Source organism: Agelaius phoeniceus, chromosome 13 (assembly GCF_051311805.1).
Source record: "Agelaius phoeniceus isolate bAgePho1 chromosome 13, bAgePho1.hap1, whole genome shotgun sequence".
NCBI classification, from domain to species: domain Eukaryota; kingdom Metazoa; phylum Chordata; class Aves; order Passeriformes; family Icteridae; genus Agelaius; species Agelaius phoeniceus.
Window position 1 is genome coordinate 3,357,801 of NC_135277.1, and position 24,744 is coordinate 3,382,544.

The window sequence follows — 24,744 nt, forward strand, 5'->3', positions numbered from 1 at the left end:
CTGGGCTTTGCTGTTCATCTGCTATTCAAGCAGATATTGCTGGGATATGAAATGGTCTGGAGAACTTGTTCTTCTAAAATCACTGGCTGTAGCCTGAATGTTGTGAATTACAATGACTTGATCATTCTTATCCGACTGATGAATGTTCATTCCCTTTACAAATAGATACACAAAACTGTACTGACTAATTGGTTTCCTGTGCTGTTAAAGCCCAGTCTCATCAATGTAACCCTTTAAATAGTGATATTTAAAGTGGGAAAATGACAGACTTAAACTGAAAGCCTCATGTTCCTTCAAAGATGAGATATCCAAATGTATTTATGTAGAGAATGCATCACCATTGCCTCAGACCCTTGTTTGTGCTGTTCCCAAGGGCAATTGTCATATTTCTTTTCCCAGATAAGCCATGTGAGCTCTTCTGCTCCCCACTGGGCAAGGATTCTCCTGTGCTGGTGGCAGACAGAGTCCTGGATGGAACTCCCTGTGGGCCCTATGAGACAGACCTCTGTGTACATGGCAAGTGCCAGGTGGAGTAACCTTCTCTTGTTCTATTTCTGCTGGTAGGCTCAGTCTGGGGCAGCACCGTGCTGGGGGCTGGGAGGCTGTCCCCGAGGGGAGGGGACAGCCCTGTTTTATAGGCTCACTGCAAGTGCTCCATGGCTCTGTTATTGGTCTGAGAATTGTGCTGAATGCCCGAGGTATGAAATTTTTCCTGAACAGCTGGGAATGCTCAAAAATCACATTTGCTTGTGTGCATGGATTGGGTGGGAAGGGACTTCTGTGAGGGGAGCAGATTGGAGGAGAAGTCTGGCCTGCTTAACTGCTCTTTTTTGGCTATTAGAGAAATCCCTGATAAAAGCACTGCAAATCAGCTCACAAATTGCCACTAGCCTGTTACAAGCATTATCTTGCCAGAATCATGATGCTTTTGGGTCAACCTGGTTCCTTCTTAGAAATACTGAGAAAGCCTTTCAGTACCAGTTGCTCCTTGGCTCCTGCAGCTACACGAGCTGGAGTCTTCAGATTGAATTCTCTGTTTCTTAGAGTGGTGGCCCATAACCATTGCAGTGATTATTTCTCTGTAACCAAATTACACACACACCCAAAATGAGGTGTGGGAAGTAATAAAACTTCATGGTTTGCCGAGAGAGTTTGTAATACATTGAATGCTAAGGAGGGCAGCTCTTAGAGCTGGTGCTTCAGGTTCCTCAAAAATTTAATGGAGTTGTGTAAACCTATATAAGATGGAGATTTAATGTTTGCACAGGGGAAGGAAGATGAGAAAATGTGTATTTAAAGATCATAAAAGACAGGATGTTGTTTGGAGTGGATGCTCCTGGTGATGGGTTCAGGTCATTTGTCAGTTTGACAGGGCAGACCTTTCATGAGTTTCCTCTCTCCTGATCATGGAGCACGTGTTCAACGTGTGCTGCACACACCACAGTGGTGGGACCTTCACTTGGCTACAGCAGCGTTCCAGGGCTGGATTCTTCCTGGAAGTTCTTCCCTTTAAGTTTCTCCTCATCTAGATGTGTATCCTGTGGTAAGACTTGCTCTTCCTGGTATTAACCAGCCCTCTGCATCCACCAGAACAGCTTTTTGGCATCACCTTTTATTTCCACTGACTTCACTGGTTTGCCCTGGGGACACAGGGCACACCAAATTTGGCATTATTTCTGGTTTCTGTGAGTGGTTAAGAAATGCCAATTTTTATTGCTTTGAGCCTTCCAGGCAGGGAGATAAATGAACACAATACCCACCTGCGTGTGAGAGAGGCTTTGGGGGCATAAAGCAGCTTTACTAATAACAATGCAAAGACAGAAGTGAAAAATCTTTGGATTGAATTTTGCACTGCTGCAGGAGACACTTCCCACTGTTTCTTGACAAATGATGCTGAAGAGGCATTTTTAATTCACTCTTTCTAATTTATTCCAACGAAGAATATGAATAGCAGCAGTCTGGGGAGCCAGTACAAGTTTGATTCTTTATAATACAAAGTGCTTTGCACATAGAGCCAGGTTCATGGTGCATCCCAAGTTACTTAATTTTTCCCAGTTTTTGGCAATATCTGAAAAAAGCTAAAACAAAAACCCATTAATAACCTTTTATAGTCAGGCCAGCTGTGCACCTCCAGCTGTGTGCCATTGACCATTACTCTGGGCTGGCCAGTTTTATTGCTCCAAACCTTCAGAACTGCCACAAATGGTAAATCAGACATCATGGCAAGGCACCTTTTTTTCATCCAGGGAGGATCAGTAGCCAGCTCTCTCCAAATGAATTCCTTTATGAGCACGGAGCACTGGGGGTACATCACGAAAAGCAAATTGCACTCTGAGTCGGGGGCAACTGCCTTTAACTGTGCAGAGAGGTGATGACAGCTGCAGAACATTCAGTCCATTTGCATCTGGCTGAGAAAAAATGTGAAATGATCAGTTCAAGCCGAGCAGATTTGAAAGCCCTGTGAACTCATTTATAATACTCCTCTGCCATATATGCAGTGCAGTGCTGAGAATTGCCATATGTGCCTGTGTACCCCATTTGCCACAGATACTTGTCTAACTAGCTGCCTATTAAACCAATTTAATTGCCATATTCATTTAATTACTGCTTCCCTTGTTTCTTTACTCAGCATAGACAAAGCCTGGCAATAAGCATTGCAGGGGGTCTGGAGAAGAGAATAAGTGCTGAAATCAGAGGGTGGTATTACTGTTATTTATTTTCTTATGTAATCCTTCTAGTTAGAGGCTCTCAAAGACAGGAATGACACATTGTCAGTGCAACAGACAAATTAGCAGTAACCATTGCCTGTGAACATCTAGCCCAGGAAATGTAATAGATCTTCTCCCTTCCTAGATGCTCCTAAATGCAGCTTGTGAATCGTTCTTGGATGATGAATGAATGTAGTGAAAAAACTGTTGCAAGGAGAGGAGGGTTTTGAGAAGGAAAGCAGGAACAGATTCTCTGAAGCCTCAAAATGCCCCAAATACCTTTGGGCACTAAGAGAATTTTCCTTCAGTTTTACTTTGTGAAGTTACTACAGTTTCTCTTTAAAGCTGAACTCCAATCTAAAAGGTGTCAATGAAGCCTTTGCTGTCAGCCTCACTATCCCTGAAACAAAATCATCAAAAGCAGCAGCATCTCTCTATTTATCCCTTACACCTGAAGGCAGCTGGAGTGAGTAAACTTGGTTATTACTTTGATCATGCATAGAAGCACCAAAGAGCAAAATCAGCCCTAAATTTAGCATGGGGGTTCCTAAATCACCTAGACTTTTTCTAGCCTTACTCCTTGTTTTTGAGATGAATCATAAGGTCCTAATTTATTTTTTCCTTGTTTATTTGAGTTGGTTTTGAGGCTGAACATTTCAAATGCACCATTTCTTACCATCCTCTGAGCAAACTGGATCCCCTGTTCAAAGCATGTGTAGGTCTTTGACCTTTCCTCCTCAAAATGCACATGGTCTTCTAGCAAGGAGAATTTATTTTCCCCTGAGATTTTTCAGAGACAGAAAATCTGTAGCAGGCTGGAGAACAAGAGCAGCCTGATGTGTTGGAGGAGGAGGGTGAGTGCTCATTTAGGCTTTGCAGCAATTTGCTTTCCCTGTCATGGGCACTGCAGCCATGGGGAAGGTGGGGTAGAGCACTGCAACCTGCACTTCACACTGGGTTCATCTCCTCCCATTTCCCTTCAAGTGACAAATGGCTTTCAGGGAGAGGATTCTCCTGAGGGATTTGTTCTTCCCTAGGCCTGTGGGGTGTGTGTTTGATGAGGGAACACTTACGAGAACAGGGCCCTTTCTAACCCCTTATACTGTTTTGCTCTGTGCTGCTGAGGTTAATTCAAAACTGTTGGCAGAAGTGGAGCTAAAAAAAGTGTCAGATGTCACAGAGCAGAGGGGTGAGGAGAAGACAAGCTGCTCAGCTGACTGGTATGATGCACATGACCTTGTGCTGGCTTTTTTCAAAGGAGGATTAGTCTGAGCCTCATGACAGCATGAGAACTTTCCAGTGGGGACTACAGATTGTGCTTCAGGATGTAATTTAAGGTCTCTGTGAAAAGAGAGACCTCCTGTATAGCAAGAACTGGGCTAGAGATCAAGGGCAGTCTTTGCTGGGATTTAACAATTTAAGAGGTGAAGATGTTTTGGCTCTATCTGCAGTTTTCTCATGAATGTTTTGTCATATCACACCTCCTTTCAACTGGCTGGTGAATCCACAGTGTGTTTAATGAGAATAAGCCACATATTAGGCTGTCCTGGCACAACAGAATTGTTACAGAACTATTTTCTTCTGAAAGTGGTTGTCACACTCTATGAAAGGGGAGCACAAATTGGAAAATGGACAGATTATCAAAAACAGCTTCTGTAAACTGGACAGGCAGAGTGTCAGGAGAGTGCCACAGGTGGCAGAGGAGAAACTGAAGTTGTCTACTGGACCTGCTTCTGGCAAACAGCTTTTTACATACTTAGTACCCACTTTTTGCATTTGATTGATGCCTGGAGTTCTGGCTTTGTTTCCTCACTTGAGTATTTTCCATGTATTATTCATATTCCTGCATTACAAACTGTGGTACAAGATGTTCCAGACTGGGTAGCTTGTCTCCATACAACAACTTGGCTTAGCACTGAACTTTGATAAATTATTTAGTGCATGTGCACAAAATCCAGAAGGATTGTCTGAACTACAGAAACCTGTTGTATAATTGCCTTTTTGTTTTTTTTCATGTCTGGATCTGTAGCAATATAATCTGAGGTTTAAAAGAGTATCAGGGATTTGGTGAGTAAGGCATAGTGACAAAACCAAGTCTTTGTTGATATCCTACTAGTTTGTGGTGTACTTGGGGTGTGGGGTATGAAGAACAAAAAACCCACGCTATTTCCCCCAGTTTTTCTTCCATGTTGTCCCATGGAAAGCATGTAATAGAACAGAAGCAAAGGAGTTCCTGGGATGGGAAAGAGCTTTGCATTATTTGCATGTTCTCTCATGAACACAGAGGTTTTGACACATAGCCTTCAATATCTAAGTGTGAAAAATCATAAATTATTGTGTCTAACACCCCCATGAGCTGCTGAGGGATCTAAGCACAAAGTCAATGGCAGATGACATTGCAGATCTAATGCAGAAGAGATAATGCTGATTTAAAATAGGATGTGTCTAACTCCTGATCCAGCAGAGCTGCTCTGATTCAGACAAAATCTGAAGGCTTGGGAAATGACAGGAGGATATTTGCTGAACTAATTCCTACAGGGACTCCAACCCCTAGCACAAAACTTGTTGTGGAACAGAAATTGGAGTAACTCAGAGAGGAACTGCTTGATCAGGGACCCAGATTCACCTCACCCAGCCCTGACAGCCCCCACAACCCTCCACAGGGGCAGATGTGTTTAAAACAATGACATAAGAATTCTCTTCCCCTCAGATCTGTATGTCACTTGCTCACATCTGTACATTCCTGTTTCATGTGGTCCATCCCCGGAGGTATCAATGGCATTGGATATTATGGACAGAAGGAATTGGCAGTGTAGATGAATCTGTCATAACCAGCCTGCTCTGTACATGATTAATTTGTAAAGTGGCATATGTTGCATCAATATTTATATTTGATCCATTGAGACAGCCAGTTAGTTCAGCATATGGGAAGCATTACAGTTTTGTGAGCCTACAATGTCATTTCTTGCACAGAGTGGGTGTATATAACAAAAATAATTGTGTTTATGTAGCAAAACATACCCTCACAAGCTGTATCAATTGAGCTCTTTCACAGCCATTGAAAATACAAATAAAAATATCATTAAAAAATACCCAAGCAATACAGAGAATAGTTCACACAGAAGAATCCAAGTGATATGTATTCAAAAGAGAAGAGTTTTCCTATGCTGGAGCCAGCTATGACTGAAGCTGGAAATACCACCCAACAAGCAGTACTTTCAGATGTTTAATTATAAAAATGAGAAGAAGGGGGAGGGAGAGAAGGAAGGGTGGACGGAGATATCAGCTTAAAGAGAATTAATTTCAGGCCTTTGGCTCAGCAAACATGCAGTTACCTGCCAATTTAAAGGTTGGTGGCTAGTTCCAAAATGTGGTATCAGAGCAGGACACTGCCTGGGTGGAAGAGCTTCAAGAAACCTGTGGACACATTTCTGACTGTCCATGCTGAGGACTTGAAGCCCTAAAAGACTTATTTTCATGTTTCTTGCCAGCGTTCCCATGTTTTAAAGCTGCTTCCCTTCTCACCAGTCCATTCAAAACTGATGGAACTGAAAGTATCCAGCAATTGCTGGATGGGCTGGTCCATGGGCTCAGTCTGCTCATCTGCAGGGTAACTCTTGGGTCAGAAAATACACGGGATGTTATTGTTATTTACATGGTCTTTCTTTCTTCAGAATGTAAAGCTTTCCCTTTCTGCTTCTTAATTTAATTAATCCCCTTACCTTGGTTGGTTGGAGTGGACAGGAAGTAACACAAAGCAAGTGAGAGATGGCAAAGATCAAACAACTCCCTTGAACTATTTAGGTTTTAAGGGGTTCTTTCTGCACTGTGAAAACTTGACTTTTGAGCAGTGAAACTTGGAATTTTCCCTTTGCATGTGGTTAATTAAGCCTTCACATTGTGGAAAGCTTTCTGCAGGCTGAGGACAGCTCTGTAGTTAAAGGATGGGCAGTGTTATACACAGAGCATGTTGTCAGTGGGAAACTGCTGATGTACACACTGCCAGTGCTGGAGTCTCAGGGGCTCTCACACCCAGCCACTGTGTTCTGCCCTTCCAGTCCTGTCTCTTCCCCTTTGATCCACTGATCCACTTGTTTTAAGAGTGGCCATGGTGGTGGTTTTAAGAGTATTTTCCATGTGGAGAGTTCTCAAAGGATCAGAGTGACCAAGGTGGTCACTGCAATGTGTTTCTAAATGACTTTGCAGCTTTTAGGATCCACTGTCAAATCTTACCCAAAGCTGTTTCCTTATGTACCGTTATTAAATGTACTCTTATTAAATGCACTTTCAGTTTGGAAATGATTGGAAGGCTTGGGGAGAGGGGAACAGGCTCTAATGTTTATGTAGACAACACTAAAGTGCTTCCAAGGTATTTTTCCCCCATAAAGTAGCAAGAATGCACCAGTTTTCATCTTGAAGCCATGGAAAAAAGTGTTTTATTCTCTTAGAGATATTCCTTTGTAAGAAGCCATTTCCTGGCCCAAACGTGATGGAGGCCTTAAGTCTCAGGTCCTGGATTGAGGGAAAAGTTTGCCCTGTGAATGGGAGCAATGGTGCCCTTGAAGAGGAGGGTGCAAGGGCCATTCCCAGTTCCTTCACTCACAGGGAACAGGGTGAAGATGAAAGGTAAAAACCAGCAAAGGTATTGGGAGTTACATTTGTGGATTCAGTGGGTTCTCTCCATGCCTCTCAAGGGCCTCTCAAGTGGAAGGGTGTAAGTAAAGGTGTGAGGAAAGGGCTTGTCTTGAACCCCAGTCTCAGATGAGGGGACCCAGCCTTCTCAAGCTTTGCTGGCTCCCACTGGTTTCCATTATCTGGGAAGCTCCAGCATAAATACAAAGCATGTGATTGCCAACTCCCCATTCTTTCCCTGCCTCCGTTAGAGTCCTACAGACTCCTCATGTAGCTCTGGGAATAAGTGTGGTTCAACACTCATTATGTTCCCTTTATTCATCTGTGTGCTCACATAGTGCTAATAACAATGCAGCACAATAAAAGATAGCACCAGAGCCTTAAATTAAACACAGCCTTTCCAGTATCTCAGCAGGGTGGCAGGCAGGCGTTCATTTCCAGCTGCCTTTCAGCAACCCCATTAATAAATCATCCTGATTTTCCTGGAAGGAGAACTGCTGGGACATCCTTCTGTTCTGGGGGCAGAATCACGTTCAATATCCCAAAATTATTTGTTGGACATGGGCGTGAAGTTCAGGCTTGAGAATTGCAACTGCCAGAAAATCCACGATCTTCTTCCTCCTTCTTTTAACTCCCATTTATGCATTTATACAGTTTTTTCCTGCTGTTCCTGTGCAGCAATGTAGGTGCTGTGCCAGTTAATGAGCAGCATTTCCCTGGTATGTGTTCAGGATGATCACCCTCTCTCAGCATATCTGTCCCTAATGATCTACCCAGACAAGCTCTGCATCAGCACACAGTGGAACACTGGCAATCTTTGATCCCTGAAATACATCTGGACTGAGGCAGTGGCCAGGGTCTTCTGAAACAAGGGGAATGTTGGAATTCTGATCCAAATTGAATTGCTTACACACAGCCAGGCTCAGATAAACAGCCCGAGTTCTCTTAATATTTCCCTGCTTACCCTATTTTTCAAAATGTTTGTTGTTTTGATTGTTCCCTAAGATATCTCTCCAACTTTCCTCTGGCTTCATCACAGGAAGGCAAAGAAGGGAGAGACCCAATAGCCTCAGTCAAATAAGTCTTACTAGTGACAGTCCTGCTACTCATTTGCCAAGAAACTGTTTATCTATGCAGAATAAATCTTAAACTAATTTTTAATAGTGCAATCTCTACTAATAACTTGCATAATGACAAGGCTTTTTTCAGTAGAAGTTTATGTTTTAAGAGTGAATTGCTGATCAATTTAAGGGTCTTGCATGGACAGAATACAAGATTCATTTACGTAGATTAATGACAGTGTTGTCAGCCTCAAGATCTACAAGAGTGGAATGTTCACCATCATAACCCATGAATGCTTTGTGAATAACGAAGATTATGGTGATAATTCCCATAGCTACAGGAAGAATATTGTGACTCTTCCCTTGTGTGGAAGCAGAACTGTAGGTTTCATTGGAAAAAAAATAGGTATGTATAGAAAATTATGAAAACACCATTTATAATGAAGCTTTAGGTGAAACTGTTAGATTCTGTAATTTATTTTTCAACTGAATCTTGACTCTTAATACAGTGCAAGCATGTGGAAAATTTCATAATTGCATAGGCAATCTTGTGGTAGAAATTGGCCAGATATGGAACTGACCTGCTTCCACTGAACTACTCTTTCATTTCAGGTATCTTGAGCCATCTGATTAATGAGGTCTTTTTTCAGATATTTCAAAAGTTTAATTAAGAGTTGAATGTTTTCTCCCCATTCAGGTTTTCAGTCAGATGTCAATCTTAGTCTTGACCTCATTGTTTAGAGATGCTCTGACCTTGCCAACAAAGTAATGGGGGTCTCTGGTTGTTGTCATTAGAAAATTGGCTGTGATGGGATCATTGGCTCAGCTGCCAAAGAGGATCGCTGTGGGATCTGCAGTGGAGATGGGAAAACCTGCAAGGTGGTGAAAGGAGACTTCAACCACACCAAGGGCATGGGTGAGTAGCACTCAGTCTGGTTCTCCTGCTTGCTGGAGGAGAGTTGGGGCAGCAGTAACAGCTTTTCCTCTTGGATAGCACTGGGGTCACCTAGCCAAAACAGCTCTAGGGAGCTCCTAAGGAGCATAAAACAAACCCCAACTCACTTCAGGTGTGATATCCCATCTGCTTCTTACTCGGTCACCCAGACACCAGCCACTGCCTCTGCCTGAAATTCAGGCTGAAGTTCTGTTTCTCATTCTGAGTGCTACTGATGCTGGTGATTTTAAATAGGAGACAAAATCACAGAATCTTTCCCAGTGGGAGGGAAGTTGGATTTCAGCACCATCTTTGAGGTCTCAGAATGATGCATGTTGCATGTTGTAGATGATTCATGTTAGAATATCTCAGCTAAAGGAAAGAGCAGTGCACTCCCCTCTGAATATTTTTACTGATTCCCTGCCAGCAAAAATATCCAGTATAGGATATAAGACTTTTCCCTTTCTTGTTAAACATTAATGTATGTACAGCTTGGTGTTTGAATTAGCCTTTGTTCCAGGCTTTCTGTACTACACTTCTGAGAACCCTGTTATCACACATCCTTATTAGCCAAAGGGAGGGAAAGCCATGTCCAGAACTTGGAAGCTGCTCCAGGAGGAAACAATTGTCCAGAAAAAAAAATTATTTCCCATTCAGTGAATACAGAACTGGCATTTCCGTATGGAGAAATGCATTCAACGTGCTGCTCCAGGGCTGAGTTCCACAAAGCACATGAAAATCCCCTCTAAGCACACATTTCAGTTTAGTGGCTAAAGCAGCAGCAGTGCTTAGCAGCTCCCTTTAGTCCAGGTCTCAGCTCTGAAGTCTGAGGCTCTGATTTTGTTCACTGACCTCTTCCTCTGCACCTCCTCCTCCTCACCTGTGGGGCCAGCTGGAATCTGTCACCTCCTGTGAGATGCAGGTAGATTTCCCACCTGCACCACATCTCTCTGGAGTACATCTGTGTGCTTGGCCAGCCTGTTGAGTGGTTTCCTGCATTAGTGCCTTTGACTCTTTTGTCCCAATTATTTTCCACCACTTACAGTAAGCCTTTTGCATTTGATGCAAGTGGTGGGAAAAGTTCCTCATTTCCATTGAAAAAACCCCATCTATTCTCCATTTCTGTGGCAGCTCATACAGCTTTCATGGATTTCTTACATGCTGCTGAAGAGTAGCTATCTTTTTTCCAGTGAGTCTACAAAACATCTTGTGCAGATAAATACAAAATTTCTGGGTCACTGCCAGGAGGTTGCACCCGTTTCCCGCTACACAGCCTGCTTGAGGTGGTGACTTTACAAGGCTGTAGGAGCAGAGCAGCTTCAGCCTTAACTGGCTGCCAGGACTCTGCAGGAGGTTTTCACCCCCAGTGCCCTGGAACCTAATCAGAAAGAATTCCTGATGACTCATGGGCAGTGTTCAAGCATTCAGATTCTCTGCTGATCATCTCAGACACACAAACCTGTCAAAGTGTTGCTTTGTCAGTGCAATGTTTCCACCTTTAGCCATCTCACATAATCTAGAAGATAATTGTTTTTACCAGTATAACCTCATAACCATTTATTAGGTGTTTTGTTTTATTTTTAATTTAATTTTGAAAGTCAATTACATTTTATGTGTACTTCCATCCATTTCTGCTCACATGCTGTTTTGCAGATTCAGGTCCTCAGGTGAACCCACTGAATTTCATGCAGTAAGCAAAGCTCCAGGTCTGGGTATCACAAGTGAACGTGGCATTACTCAAGGGAAAAAAGCTTTTTATTTTAAATTTACATTTAGGCAAAAATGTGCAAAAATTTGATGGAAGCTGGGGCAAAGAAAGATCCACAATATTCTGCTGATAACAACTTCAAGGTTTGGGTGTGTAAATGATGGCACAGTTCAGTGGCAAATCCCCACCACCTGGCTGCATTCCAAGTCAAGGCCAAGACCCTGAGTCCAGTGTGCTGATTTATCATTTCAAAAGAGAATAAACTTCAAACATCAATACATTGATTGTTTTGGAGTGGTATCTATTTGGGGAATTGCAGCTGCAGCCTTGAGCCTTGGCTCTGCCCATAGGACTCCTCTGCTTGCAGGATTGGTCCCTCTGTGTCCTGTGATTGCAAATGATGTTGTGGAGCCCTGTGAACTGAACTAAACCCCTGCCAACTCCTTTCTGTTTCTTAGTAACCAATAGTCATTGTAAGAAGGTTTCCACATGTGTGATGGCAAAGGCAAAGGCTGTTCCCAAGTGTTTCTCGTGTAAGATACTTGAATGCTGTTTGCAGTGTCAGTGGGTGTCGGTGAAATCCTTTGGTGTTGGTCCTTTATCTTCATTTTGTCGGATTAGATGGGGAAATTTGGTATCAAAAGCCATGGATAAACTTCAAGTCCTTTTACTGTTTCACTTGCCTTGTCAGAGATACAATGCAGATCCTTTCCTTTTAGGGAACATATCTGTGGAAAGGAAGCCAAATTTTCATGCACCAAGCAAAAAGAACCAGGTCTATTTCTTTTTTTCCCCAGCTTTAATATCACAGAGGTTCTGCCACCCTGGTGGGAAAGATGGTGGAACATTCAAAGTGCCTTGTAGGAGATCCAGCAGTTCAGCTCCTAGCACCTGTGATCCAGGGTGATCCAACTGGAAATGGACCCCATTTTTCTGCTGGAGAGGAGGTCAAAAGCCTTAATTTATGATGCTAAACATCTCATACACTTGTGTGCAGCTGGCTGTCTTCAGTAGCCAGCTGAATGCACTGTTTAGACTGAGGTTTCCTTTCTACTGGCAGCATGCCTTGTACCTATTTCTACAAAATAATTTTTCAAAACCAAACACAGAGTTGTTCTGAAGTCCAGCTCTGTCACTCTGCCACTGTAAAGGGGACCTAGAAATGAAGGACAGCTCTTGGACTCCTGTCTGTTGGGGAGCTGATTTATCACTGACAACTTCCCCAAGGTTGTGCCTGTAATGCTCAGAGACCTGGATCTGTCTCTCCTGATTTTTCTCAACCACATCAAGATTTTCATTTATTATTGTGATTCAAAAGAATTTATGGTAATAATTCAAAAGAATGACCACAGATGTTTGGATTTTCTTTTTTAATGGCAGAATCTAATAAGGTGAGATATGCCTTATTGTTGTAACTGTCATTTTGGGAAAGGAAAAGTACACCTTTGCTAGGAATTTTTTTTTTTTTAAGATGGTAGAAAAGTAGAGGTTTTATTGCATATGCTGTTTGTCCAGCACTTACTAAAAGAATTTTGAACAGTAGTGCTGTCGTGCTGGCTGGGAGTATCTTTAGCCAACACAAAAATATCTTTTTTTATCAATAGGGTACACATGTAAATTACAAGAAAATAGAACTCTACCTAATCTTTAACTCAGAGATCTCTTATGGGGCTTTCATCAGAACATGCAAGTTAGAAATCCCAGTTACCAACTTTGCAGCAATAGTAGGAGGCTTTGAAATTTATCCATGGCTCTTCAGAGAAATTATTTTCTTACAACTGAGCTATCCCATGGCTGGAAGTGGACTGGTGCCAATGCAGGATTTATTCTCAAGCTAAAAGCAAAGGAGAATTATCACAGCTATTCAGGAAACAGACACATAATTTGCACTCCACTGCAACAAGCAGCAATCAGCAAAAGCTGCAAGGTGGGAAGGAGATGGAGTCTCAGCTGGTGCCTATCCCTGAAATACCATGGGAGCTTTGCTGGCCTTGGCTGGCAGGTGGGCAGGACAGCCTGATCTCCTGGGCTTCTACCCCAAGATCTTTGTTCAAAGCACTTTTGGGAGGTTTGGTAATGGGCTGGGCACTGTTGACCTTCTCACACCTGATTTTGGTGTGTACAGGGATAAGATAGGAAGGTGCAGTGCCCAGGGGTTGCTACTTTCAGCCATGGGATCATTTGTCCTTCACCTCTGAGTCCGTCTTTCACTGCAGTGTGAACCAGAAGAGTTTTGCAGTAGATCAGTGGCATTCTGAAGTTCACACTAAACTTTCTGTTCTTTCTGGGAGTAATAACAATGGCTAACAATGGATTTTTCTGTGTGGGCTGCCTTCCTCTTGCAAATCTCTCCAGCATTTAAATGAAGATACAGTAGCCACTGTTCACATATTAATCTCCTTGATGACAAAGCCACCTCTTTGTTCTGGTGTCTCTCCTAATACAAGTTATACCATAAAATTTGTATCTAGGATTTGCTTCAATCACAGTCTTACATTCCTGAGACACTGATGTAATGCAGATTATCCAGAAAGATTGGTGTGTGCCAAAGTAACTGTTCCCAAGGTGGAGTATAGTGCATGCAGCGCTATAAATTATCAAATAATGAAGTTCTCCTGTTGTATTTTCAAAGCTTCATCTTAACACGCTGATTTATGGGTGAAATTACTAAAAATACTGCCTGATAGTTGCCAAATCTCATCAGTCTTTAACCAGTTCCTCATTTAAAGATGAACTTTAAGCCCAGCCTTGCAAACCCTGGCCTTGCAGACAATTATCCTTAGACCTAACAGAGCTTTGAGAGTCCTTGACTGCCAACTCTGAGACTTTTTTTGGTCATTCCAGCTGACACTTGATAATCTTTCTGGCAATCTGCAGTTACGGTTTGCTTAATAAAATGTGCCTGGAAAACACTGGAGGTGTTTCCTGGTGCAGTCAAAGATCAGGAATCTGTGACCACAAGCCTCCCACCAGCTCTGAGGACCAGAGTGGAGTGGTGGAGATGATCCAAGTTTGTACCTGTGGCAAATATGCATGAGTGATATCCAGTCTGTTTGCAGCAGAATTCGACCACTAACTCACCCAACATTGCTGGAGGTAATGAATGAGTGTCCAGGTGCTCCTGGTGGGACATGCCCAAGGGTTCTGCTTCACCTCTGAGAGGACAGGCCAGATCCAAACCCTTGCAAAGCATTTGGGAATTCTCTAACAGGAGAGTGAAGGTCAGCAGCCAGGTTTGTGGCACAGTGAGATAACACAGTGTGTTTCTTTTTATTCAGGAGCTGTGAGTGCAGCCCCAAAGCCACCAATCAGGATTAGAAATTACACAAGGAGAAAAAATCTGGTGTGAGACCAAACCAAACAGTCTCCAGAACTAATACTCTATTAATAGCTCACACTTGACTATTGTAAAATGTAACATAAAAATCACCTTTCCACGTGGTGTTTCTCTCATGGCACAGTGATGAAATAAGTGTATTTAATGGCTTGAGCTGAGCCTCCAGCACAGCTCCAGAGCTTGCTCACCTCTAAAGCAGGTGACACACTCCTGGCTGCTGCTGGGTCAGGGGACAGACCCAGAGTTCACTGAACTTAGTGACTGCCTTCCACTAAATTCAGAGTAACTTTGTCTCCAACCCCAGCATGATTTAGCTCTGGGCATTTGTATCTGGTTTAAAAACTAAATAAGTAAATAGTCCCCTAGTAGGTATTTTAAATTACCTGAAACTTGGGCATGTTCCAAACTGGCTTCCTAACAGGGGTGTTCAGGGTGTATCAGGAGCTATTTCCTTGTGACAGACTGTCACTGGTCACACTTTTGCTGTGTGTTTATGTCTTGAGTAGCTGTTGGTTGGGTTTACATGCAGCTGCATGGGATGCAGTAAGGATATTTGATATCTGACTGTATTGACTGTATTGACTGTGATTTGGTATCTCAGCTGATGAAAAACCAACTCCTGGCAATGTCTAGGATAAAGTCCAACATCTGTTTGCTCTGATTTCATAACAGATTTCCGTATTGCCTTTGTAAAATTGACCCTGGAAGTAATGATTTTTCCTGGTGAAACCCAGGCTGGAACAGCAGCTGGGAGAGCCTCTGCTCTGGCTTCTGTGCGCAGACAAGGTCTGAGCTCTGCTGCCCCTCTCTCTGGTTTTCCTGCAAGGGATGAGTGACCACTTCTGACATATCCTGAGTAAGGGAGAAGTAATTGAAGAATAAAAAGTGCAAAGAGAATTGAGCTAAAGGGTGAGATGAAAGTGTCATTCAGATACAACAAATCAGGGAAAGAGAGAGACTGTCTGGCCCAAGTCAGCTGCCCACCTTCTGCACCTGATGAAAGCCAAGAACTCAAGCTTTACTCATGAAATAAATATTCAGGAAATGAATCCACCATCTGAGACCCCAAATCTGTCTCACTCCACGTCACAATGGAAGGAGAATCACTTAGTCCTGAGGTGCAAGAGACTGTCACCATACTCCTTGGAGTCCTCCCTGTATCAGCAAAAGCAGGGCTACACTTTTATCCCTAAAATAGCTCCCTGAACACTGCTAAGTGCTAAAGAAATCGCTGCTCCCTGTGCCAGCACTTCTCCAGCCCATTGCTCAAGACAGCCCACAATTCCCATAAAGGCATCACTGACACACAACAGCTTCACAGAGCCATTTAAAGCAAGAAAAGTGGATGAGGGAACATACAGGATAAGCCGCTTAACATCTAAAAGAAAGAGGACAGCAATAACCCCAAAAAGGTGCCAAGTGATATACTGCAAAGTAAACTGGGTGGCCAATTAGAAGGAATCAAGTCATGGTTGTGATGAGATTAGTGTCATCTACAGAGGCCTGGTTCAAAGTCCATTGAAGCCAGTGGAAAAACTCTGCCTGGCTCTTTGAAATGGGCCCTGCTGTTCCTCTGCTTTATTATTTAAAGGCACCGCTTCCACCCCATGGAGCAAGTCTGTAACTCCACGTGTCTCCATAGTGGGGGAAAAGAGGCTGCATTTCCTTGTAGTTCCTGCTTATTCCTACTGTATTCTGTAAGTCAAAATTGGTCTTTGAAAAATTGTTTAGAGTTGGCCAGTGGTCAGTCCTGGAGAAACTTCCAGCTCTGTTATTGCATTAAATCTGAGCTGTTGAATTTTCAGCAGCCCAGTGCAAGGAGATCATTATCTCCTCCAGAATTTTTGTACAGAGCTGAAATGTAAATAAAAACAAACTTTTTCCCTCATTTTTTCTGCTAATTCCCTCTGTTCAGTTTTAGCATCATCAAAATGTTTTGTAGAAGTGAGTCCTTTCTGACACCACAGCCTTGACAGGGAAGACAAAGCAGGAGCATCTTTTGGAAACATCATTTCACATGTCTGTTCTGTGCAGTGTTGCTCCTGACAGTCACACTTTGCAGTGTTCTCGTGCATCCCTGCCAGTACTGCAGGAAAACCAGGGTGATTCGAAGGGTGCAGATCTAATTAGAGCTAATTAACAAGGCTGAAGTCGCAGCTGAGCAGCACTCATGCATTTCTGCTGAAATGTTAGTCATGACCACGCCTGTGACAGCAGTGACAACTGGCTGCCAGCACAGGGGTCTCATTTGGAGTGTTTCTCACTCAGTCCCCAGCCTGGAGTTGAGTTTTTCTCAGGGAGATGTGGGATGGCTGCTCCTGGCTGGCCCTGCCTTTATTCAGCCCTTTTTTGTTGCTCTAGGTTACATCGAAGCCGCTGTGATCCCTGCGGGTGCCCGGCGGATCAGAGTGGTTGAGGACAAACCTGCTCACAGCTTTCTGGGTAAAAAGACAAAAGAAAAAATGTTTTTATTAAAATTCAGCTGTTTTCTTTTAAAAATGACCCTTCTCTAAGGGACCTGTAAGGTTTGTTGCTGCCAGGGAGGGGCTGGTGAATTGAGTCTTGCTGCAATGTCTGCTTTTGTGGCTTGGTATCATGATGTTTGTGATGTGATAGTATGTGACACTTACAGGCCCTGTGCAACCTGGAAGGACCAGAGAGTACTTTTATATACAGACAGAAGAGTTCCTGAGCAGAACTTGGCAGTGGTTTGCACAGGGCTGCCAGGAGCACAGAGCACTTCAGGAGGGAGTGGGGAAGAGAACAGTGTGTTTAGAGAGGGGAATGGCAGAGGTACTGATAGGAAGGCGCCCAGCTCAGTCTGAAGCAGAGACAGGACAGGGCAGCTGATATCCTTCAGTAACCTGCTGCCATTTCCTACAGCAGCACATTTTCACTGGATGCTGTACCCAAGACCTGATCCTGCATTCTGAGATGGGCTTGGCTGCAGCCTCTAGTCCACTTGCCTCTATTTTATCAGGCAAAAAAATTTGTTTAATCCTCTTGTCATTTCTACTTCTGCATTCCTTTAGAGGGGAACAGGCATCTCTCCTCCTTTTCCTATTGGGAAAAGAAGGTTTAGACATGGCTGATGGGTAAGATTTGCATGTGAGGTTGTTGTAGGGCAGAGTCTGTCAATGAATTTGTTGTTCAGTTACTCATTGCATAAATTAAAGGTCAGAATGGCATTTGTAAAGTGCAGCCAGTCAGTTACACTGAGGATCTGTCAGTCTGGTCTTCTGCCTCTTCTCTGCAATGTTTGAGGCATTTCCTTCTCTGTCATTACTAGATATTAGATAAAGGGTTTTATCCTCATCTACTTCTAGGGAGTCCAGGTCACAGAAATGCTCCATTAGCCCTGAATTTATACAGGAAGCCAGTGGCAGAGCAGAGGCTTTAGAGAAAATTGCCCAAGATCCAAAAAACCCCCAACATGGTCCCAGAGCTGCATGGCCATGGAATTGCTTCCAGAGAGGAAGGAACTCTGAGAGGATTGCAGAACTTGTCACTCTCTTGTTTCTGAAGAGGAAACTGAGGTGTTTCAACTTGCTCATGGCTATTCAGGGAGTCAGAACAAAGCTCAGACCTTGGTCTCTGATTTCCACATCTTTTGATTATAATTCTTCATCTCCAGCCAAAAGGAGATGTTAATATCCAGCACTGGAATATCGGATGCTGCTGAAAACGTTTGCATGGTGGCCGTGTCAGGGTTTCAGCTCTAGTGCTACTGATTTTCTGTCTTGAGATGTTGCTGCAGTTGGCAATATCACTGGGAAAGATGCTTTTGTTCTCTTTCACTCCAGATCCAGAGGAAAAAAGGAGTGCAGATTGTCATTCAGTTGCCCTTTGATCAAAACCATTGGCATTTGTGCCACTTCTTGGTAGGAAGGAATATCACCACTGCTCCTATTTCCATAATGCTTTAGCCAGAGGATCCCGCCTACACATGAGATGTTTGACATAGCAAAGCCTGGTGGAATAATGGGAGCCAGTGTTTCTTTGGGTTTTGCAAGTGCTCTGCCTTCTGGAAACCAGCCTTTTTGTTTGTCTTGGTGGGGTTTGCACAGGGTATTTGGGCTTTGGCAGATAGCAGAGCACTGAGAGTCTTACATGAGTTAGAAACTCCCCTTCCCTGGGACAACATAACCTTGACTGAAGCAGATGGTTCCCCACTGGGTGGTGAAGATTAGGATTGTATTTTTGAGAGCAGGAGCTGGCCCTGTTTGCATCACATAAAGATAGATAAAAATCTGGCTCTTTTAAAGCTTTTAGTGCTTTCAGCTCTTTGGTTCATGGTCAGGAGCCAGGAGAACCTCTCTAAGCTTTCCAGGGTTTTCTCTTTCAAGGAACACTCGACCCAAAGAAAAGATACCCAGTGCCTTGCTGAGCTGAGATGAAGAATAGCAGCAGGGGGGTTCCATAGGGCAATAAAGATGACCAAGAAAAATGTCCCAATCACTCTTAAATTCAGATCTGAGTGTGGAAGGATTTTCTAGTTCAATAGCACTGACAAAGCTGAGTCCAATCAGGTCCTATTTCTACTCAGAACCAGGTACAACATTCTGGAAAGAAGCCCAGCATAATTTGGAATCATTATTCCATGTGCTGGGAGCAGTGCCTGAAGAATTTCCCTCCACCTACAGGCAGCCCACGCTGGCTGCCTTGGCTGGCTGTAACTCTCAAAAACCACCTTGAACAGGAAATGCCTGGGCAGTTTGTGTCCACAGGCTGGGAAGCAAGCTGGAGAGACCCAAGGTGGAAATAAAGATCTGACTAGATGCCAGGTTTAGAAGTTGATTGGTCAGTTCCTGCCTTCCAGCCAACAAGAAAAACAGAAGTTACAGGTTGTTGCTGGGGTTCCTATTCCTCCTGCTCTTCTACTGTAGGAGTTTGAATTTAGTTCTGTCACCTCTGGGGCTGGGCACACAGCCAGTGGTTGTGTGTGACAAAAGCCATTGGAGTTCCCTGTGTCTGAGACATGGAAGGTTTTGTAGCTGCAGCAGTGATCTTGCTGATGGGGTAATGAAGGCAAACAGCAATGAAAATACTTTAGCTTAAGTGCTCTGCTCAGTCCCCAGTGCAATTCCTGCAATCCTCGAGGAGCACCTTTGGGAACAGGTCTGTTTCCAAACTCTCCATCTCCTCAGCCACTAAGGGAGCAGTGCCTGCAGCAATCAAAATCAAACCCTGCCCAGAAAAGAGGTTCACAAAGATGAAACATTGGTTTTCATCAGCAAATTATCTCCCTTTGAGGGTGAGCTGGAACCAAAGCATGACTTAAGTCACTCAACCTCTTAGACAGTTTGGAGCACATGCTGGGCTATCTTTCCTAGTCAGCCATGCTGCTTGGAGATAGTTTTATCTCACCCACAGCTTTGATCTGCCTGGAAGCCACTAGGTCTTGGCAGAGGAAAGCAATCCTGCTTCAGAATTGTGTCTGCAGCTTGCAGAAGGTACTTTGTAAACTGAGGAACAAAGCAGCAAGAGAAGTGAGCCACAGGGAGAGACACATTGCTGCAGCATGCAAGTGCCAGGGCACCATCTTACCCCTGAGCTGTGTGCCAGGGGAAACTTTCCTCAGAAAAAATATTCTCCCACTTCAGTTCCTCTTCACCCTGATTTTGGAGCCTCTGATGGGACTTGGAGAGCTGTCAGGAAGGTTGTGTGCAGCAGGACAGATATCCACCTTTTTCCAGGATTCCCAGTGTAGATGCAGAGAACACTGTGACCTCCACTTGCTCCAGATTCCCCCAGAGTTCGGACATCACAAATTATAAATACATATATATACATATATATATATCCTAAGCACACCCAGGAGGGTTTGCTGGCAATGGAGGCTTGGTCCAAAGGGATGACAATAGGAGATTTCCTATTGACTTGCAACACACTCAGTTAAGTGAGAGCAAAGTTCTTTACTGGAAGAGAATAAAATAGGCATGAGATGCTAGAGGTTAAAAAAACATCTTGTTAAAGGCTTAGCCAAAAGACACAGTTAACCTTGAACTAAGGAATCCCAGTAACATGTGGGATATTCTGTCTGTCTGCTGTCAGGGCAGATTTGGTCACAGTGACTGGATCTCCACAAAGGGGCCTGGCACTTTCTGCTGCAGCAGGGTCTGCCAATTTTCTCTTCCCTCAGTGCATCACACCAACATCTGGATAACTCTGCTTCCATTCTAACACAGAAAACACATCAATCCCTAAATCAGCCTCCACTGATGAGTCAACAGTAATGTGATGCCGTTATGGCTGGAGCTGTCTTTGAGTGTTTGAAGGACATCAGTGATCCTGATGAAGTAGTTAGGCTGGAAGAAAGGACACACAACTTCCAAGAATCTTTTCTTCTCAATATTCATCTTTCTTCTGAAGTTAAGCTTTCCATTTTTACCTTAGTGAGGCACAAAGGCACAGGATGGGTGTGACCCTACAACACCTGACCTTATGCATTTATGTCCAGCACTTGGACCCTGAAAAGAGGGTGGCCAAGTTCACATTTTGCCCAGCCCCTGCTTTGTGACTTGACTTCTCTTTACAGCTGTGACAGCTGAATGTTAATTTTTTCAATGTTCAGTTATGGAGCACACACAAACACAGCATCAGTTGTATTTTGCATTTGCAAATCTTCACGTGTGTATCGACAAAGGTTTGATTGATCTTTTCCTCAAGGAGAGTTTAGGAAAATGTGGTCTCAAAATCTGGAAACTGAAAGAAAATTCTGCTTGGAAACTAAATTGCAGATTTGTCTTGTTGCATTTGAAAGGAGAGTGTAGAGATAAATGATCTATGAATTTTATGTTAATTCTTCGAAATACCTTCATCAACTGAAGTACAGAATATGTCCAAGTTAGAAACATCACAATGGGCCTTTTAAAAGTGGAGGAGGTTTTATCCTTTTAAACTCACATCCATTACAAGGTTTCTGCATCTTGTGCTTGAGGTGCCTTGAGACAAAGGCTCAGTAGTCTGTATTGTAATTACAAATTTGCTCACATTTCATTCCGTGGTGTTTGATTCATTGCAGCTTTAAAAGATTCCAGTAAGAGATCCATTAACAGCGACTGGAAAATTGAGCTTCCTGGTGAGTTTCAGATCGCAGGCACCACTGTCCGGTACGTGCGAAGGGGGCTGTGGGAGAAAATCTCTGCCAAAGGACCAACTAAAATACCACTGCACTTGATGGTAACTTTATATCCTTTGTTTGTGTTTCTTAAGTGATGCAACAGAAAGGGTTTATATCCTAGCTGAAAGTTAAATTTTGATTGTTTGCTTCCTCACCACAGTGTTCTTTTGCAGCATTGCAGGGGCTGGAGAAGCCCAGCTCCCCACTCAAAAAGTGATGCTCCATCCTGGGAGAACAGGCAGTGTTCATTCAGCTCATGTCCACTGCAGGAAACCCCTGTAATGTGTCACAGACGGGTCCATTCTAGGGGATGTAGGTTCCCAAGGACCTGAATTATTTCTTGGACATACCTGATCACACACATAAAAGCATATTTGCTGAAATGTCTTTTTATCTTATGCCAGAATGTATTCTGTGTTTAAGTACTGTTCTCTTACAGAAGAGATGCAGATCTAGCATGCACAGATGATATATGTGAATTTGAATCTAAGTAATGACTTAATTACACATAGAAATGTTCTTGTTTTCTCTGTATTGTTTTTTCAATTGTATGTAGTTTAAGGTGTTTTTTGACATTTTTTCCTAATGTTCAGCATAGCCCTTCTGTTAACTCAGCTTGGTATTTTATGAACAGCCATGTGGCTGAACATGAATGAGAAGTCCACAGGGGTGAGAAGAGCAGGGCTGTGGTCCCAGAGCTGTCACTGGTGGGTGACAGGGTGACCCATGGGCCAGTCCCTAAATGCTGGTGTAACCTTAACATTTGTATTTGTGAGACAGCTGTAATAATTCCTGTCTCGTATATCTGTTCCTGTTTAAAAGTCTGCAGAAAGCTTTACAGGTTCTGTAGCAAGGTTTGCATAGAAAGTATATTCATTTTTTCATTGTTTCCTGTAACTTTTTTTATTCTATTCCATTTTTTCTGTGCTGTTTCTTCTCCTTGTGACTTTTTGCCATGTTTGTTCTCTGAAGACTATCTGTAAGCACTGCTAAAAATCAGCATTCTCTCCCTTCCCTCACCTGATTTTTTTGGCTTGCTGGTGTTCATTGTGCAACACTTCCTGATGCAGTTTGAAAAGCTCCAAAGATGCCTGAACTTTGCACACACACAAAAAGCTGACAGTAATATCCACTCTGTCAGTACCTTCTTGGTGTCAAAATCTGCTGCACAGGGACATGAGGGCTTTTGTCTTTGCTTTCTCAGACAGATGGGTGAGTTTACAGGCTCACAGACCAGTGTAATGCTGGATTCAACAAGTTACAGCTGGAGTAGTCAGAGGCGCAGGGTGGGGCACACCAGCACCTTCCTGGCTCACCCGTGTAGTCCAGGGTGTGCCCACTCAAAGGAGGTGTATTCCAGGTGTATTACACCCTCTTCACCATCAGAAACATCAGCTTCTTCTGGACTTTGGCCTTAACACAAGCCTTCCCTCCTGAAACCAGGACTCTGACAAAGTACCTTGTACTGCCAAGGTCTTCCCAAGCTCATGTGAGAAACAGGAGTTGCACAGGTACCGTTTGGGAAGATGCTGTGCAGAGTTCCTTTGGCAGCTCCTGGAACCTTCCGGGGCATTGCTCGTGTTTGAGGTCCACTGCAGTAAAATCTGATATTGGCATTTTGTGAACCTCAGCATCAGCAGATCTTTGGTTTTAAAGAAATGCTCAGTTCCCCTTCATTAAGGAGTAAGTAACTAACATAGGAGTGATTTTGAACTTCTCCATGAGTGTCCTGTCCAGATACAGACAGGCCCTTTCAGCAGACATAAGCAGAGGAAATGTTCCTTCTTCACCTTCCTTCAGAGGAATGATTAAAAATGAGGAATGTAAAAATTACCAGACCATTAAAAAACATGTGGTTTTAAATCACTGCCAGTGGTAAACAAAGCACACATGAAGTCTTTGCTTCGAATCAGATACAAATCTTTTCCCTGATACAGGGTGGTGGGTTTCATTCTTTCAACACAAGAAAGGCAGGATGGTTACCAGTTCCCTCTAAATAGAAAACTGTTGTTCAAACAGTGGTGGAATACACTGGACTGACAAAGAGCCAGAAGCTTCAGTCAATCCATTGTGACCTGCATTTGAAACCAATTATACACACATACACACACCCCCCAATTATATATGGCTACGAAATTGCATGAAATTGGTTTCATATGGGCCTTTAGATTCACTGGTCTCGCACCCATATTGAGATAATAAGGATTTCTTTTTAGGAGCTGGTTTTTAATACTTGAGGCATGTCTCCAAGTGCATTGCTGTGTGTGTATTTCTTGGAGAAACTGGTGTTTGTGTAAGTAGGCCTGTTCTAGTCCTCCTTGTGCAGCAGAGGACAACCAAACACTCCCAGAGCAGAAGGGGGCTTTAGAGAAGGCTGACTGATCAGTTCTCTAGAACAGGAATTCATATCTCCTGCACTTCAGGAAAGCCAGGTCAGGGCTCAAGCTCTCTGCCTCTGCCTGCCTGGCGTTTGAATTGTGTTTAAAAAAAAAACAACATTGATCTTTGAAATTGTAATGATGGCTGGCTGGTTTCAACCCTGCTATTCAGTCCTGGAAGTGACTCTGTAGCTGAAGCAAAGCTTCATGTCCTTGTTCCCCACATCCTCTGGGTGAGGCTCATCTGCCCAGGGTTTTGCCCTGTGTAGAGCAGCTCATGGTGCTGAGTTTGTGGAGCCCCCTCAGTGTTCACAGCACAGGCTGCCAGGACCCCTTCTTTCAGCACATTTGTGTGGTTAAACGAGCTCCTGACAGCTTTAGTGAGATTATTGGTTAAGTAGGAATGATTGTGCAAATCTGAAGGGGAAACAATTATTTGATAAGGCATTGCTCCTGTTTCAGTAGGTGACAAAAGCCAGCACAATTCACCTGTTTGATGCTGCTCAGATCATGGGATAATAAGTATAATAGGTTTAAAGCCACAGCATGAACATTACAGTAGTACTTCCATGGCATTTGTTAATACTGTGGTAACTCAGATTCCATGGACCCTGTTCTCCGTGGGATATCTTCCAATCAGTTCTGACTCAAGCCAGGGAAACTGAGAGCCAAATGAAGTCCAACATGTAAATCAAAACAGGACCAGTACTCTCATCTGCCTGTGGTGAAGACATAAACATTTTTCTCTGTTCCTTTGTTAACAGTCAGGGAATTTTGGAGTAATAACACTGGAGACATCACAAGTGGTTCCATAGGAAATAGCCTGCTGTTGGAAACAGGTTTCACCTTCCTCTAGCAATGTG

At 43.4% G+C, this 24,744-nt stretch overlaps 1 protein-coding gene across 1 annotated transcript in view; it reads left to right on the forward strand.

The window, feature by feature from the left end:
• ADAMTS17 (ADAM metallopeptidase with thrombospondin type 1 motif 17) overlaps positions 1-24,744 on the forward strand; it is a 156,048-nt gene that overhangs the window by 93,590 nt on the left and 37,714 nt on the right. Inside the window, exons 14-17 of the mRNA XM_077185551.1 lie at positions 400-527; positions 9,197-9,317; positions 16,742-16,822; positions 21,405-21,562. Coding sequence (XP_077041666.1) covers positions 400-527; positions 9,197-9,317; positions 16,742-16,822; positions 21,405-21,562 — 488 coding nt within the window. The remainder of the gene's footprint in view (positions 1-399; positions 528-9,196; positions 9,318-16,741; positions 16,823-21,404; positions 21,563-24,744) is intronic.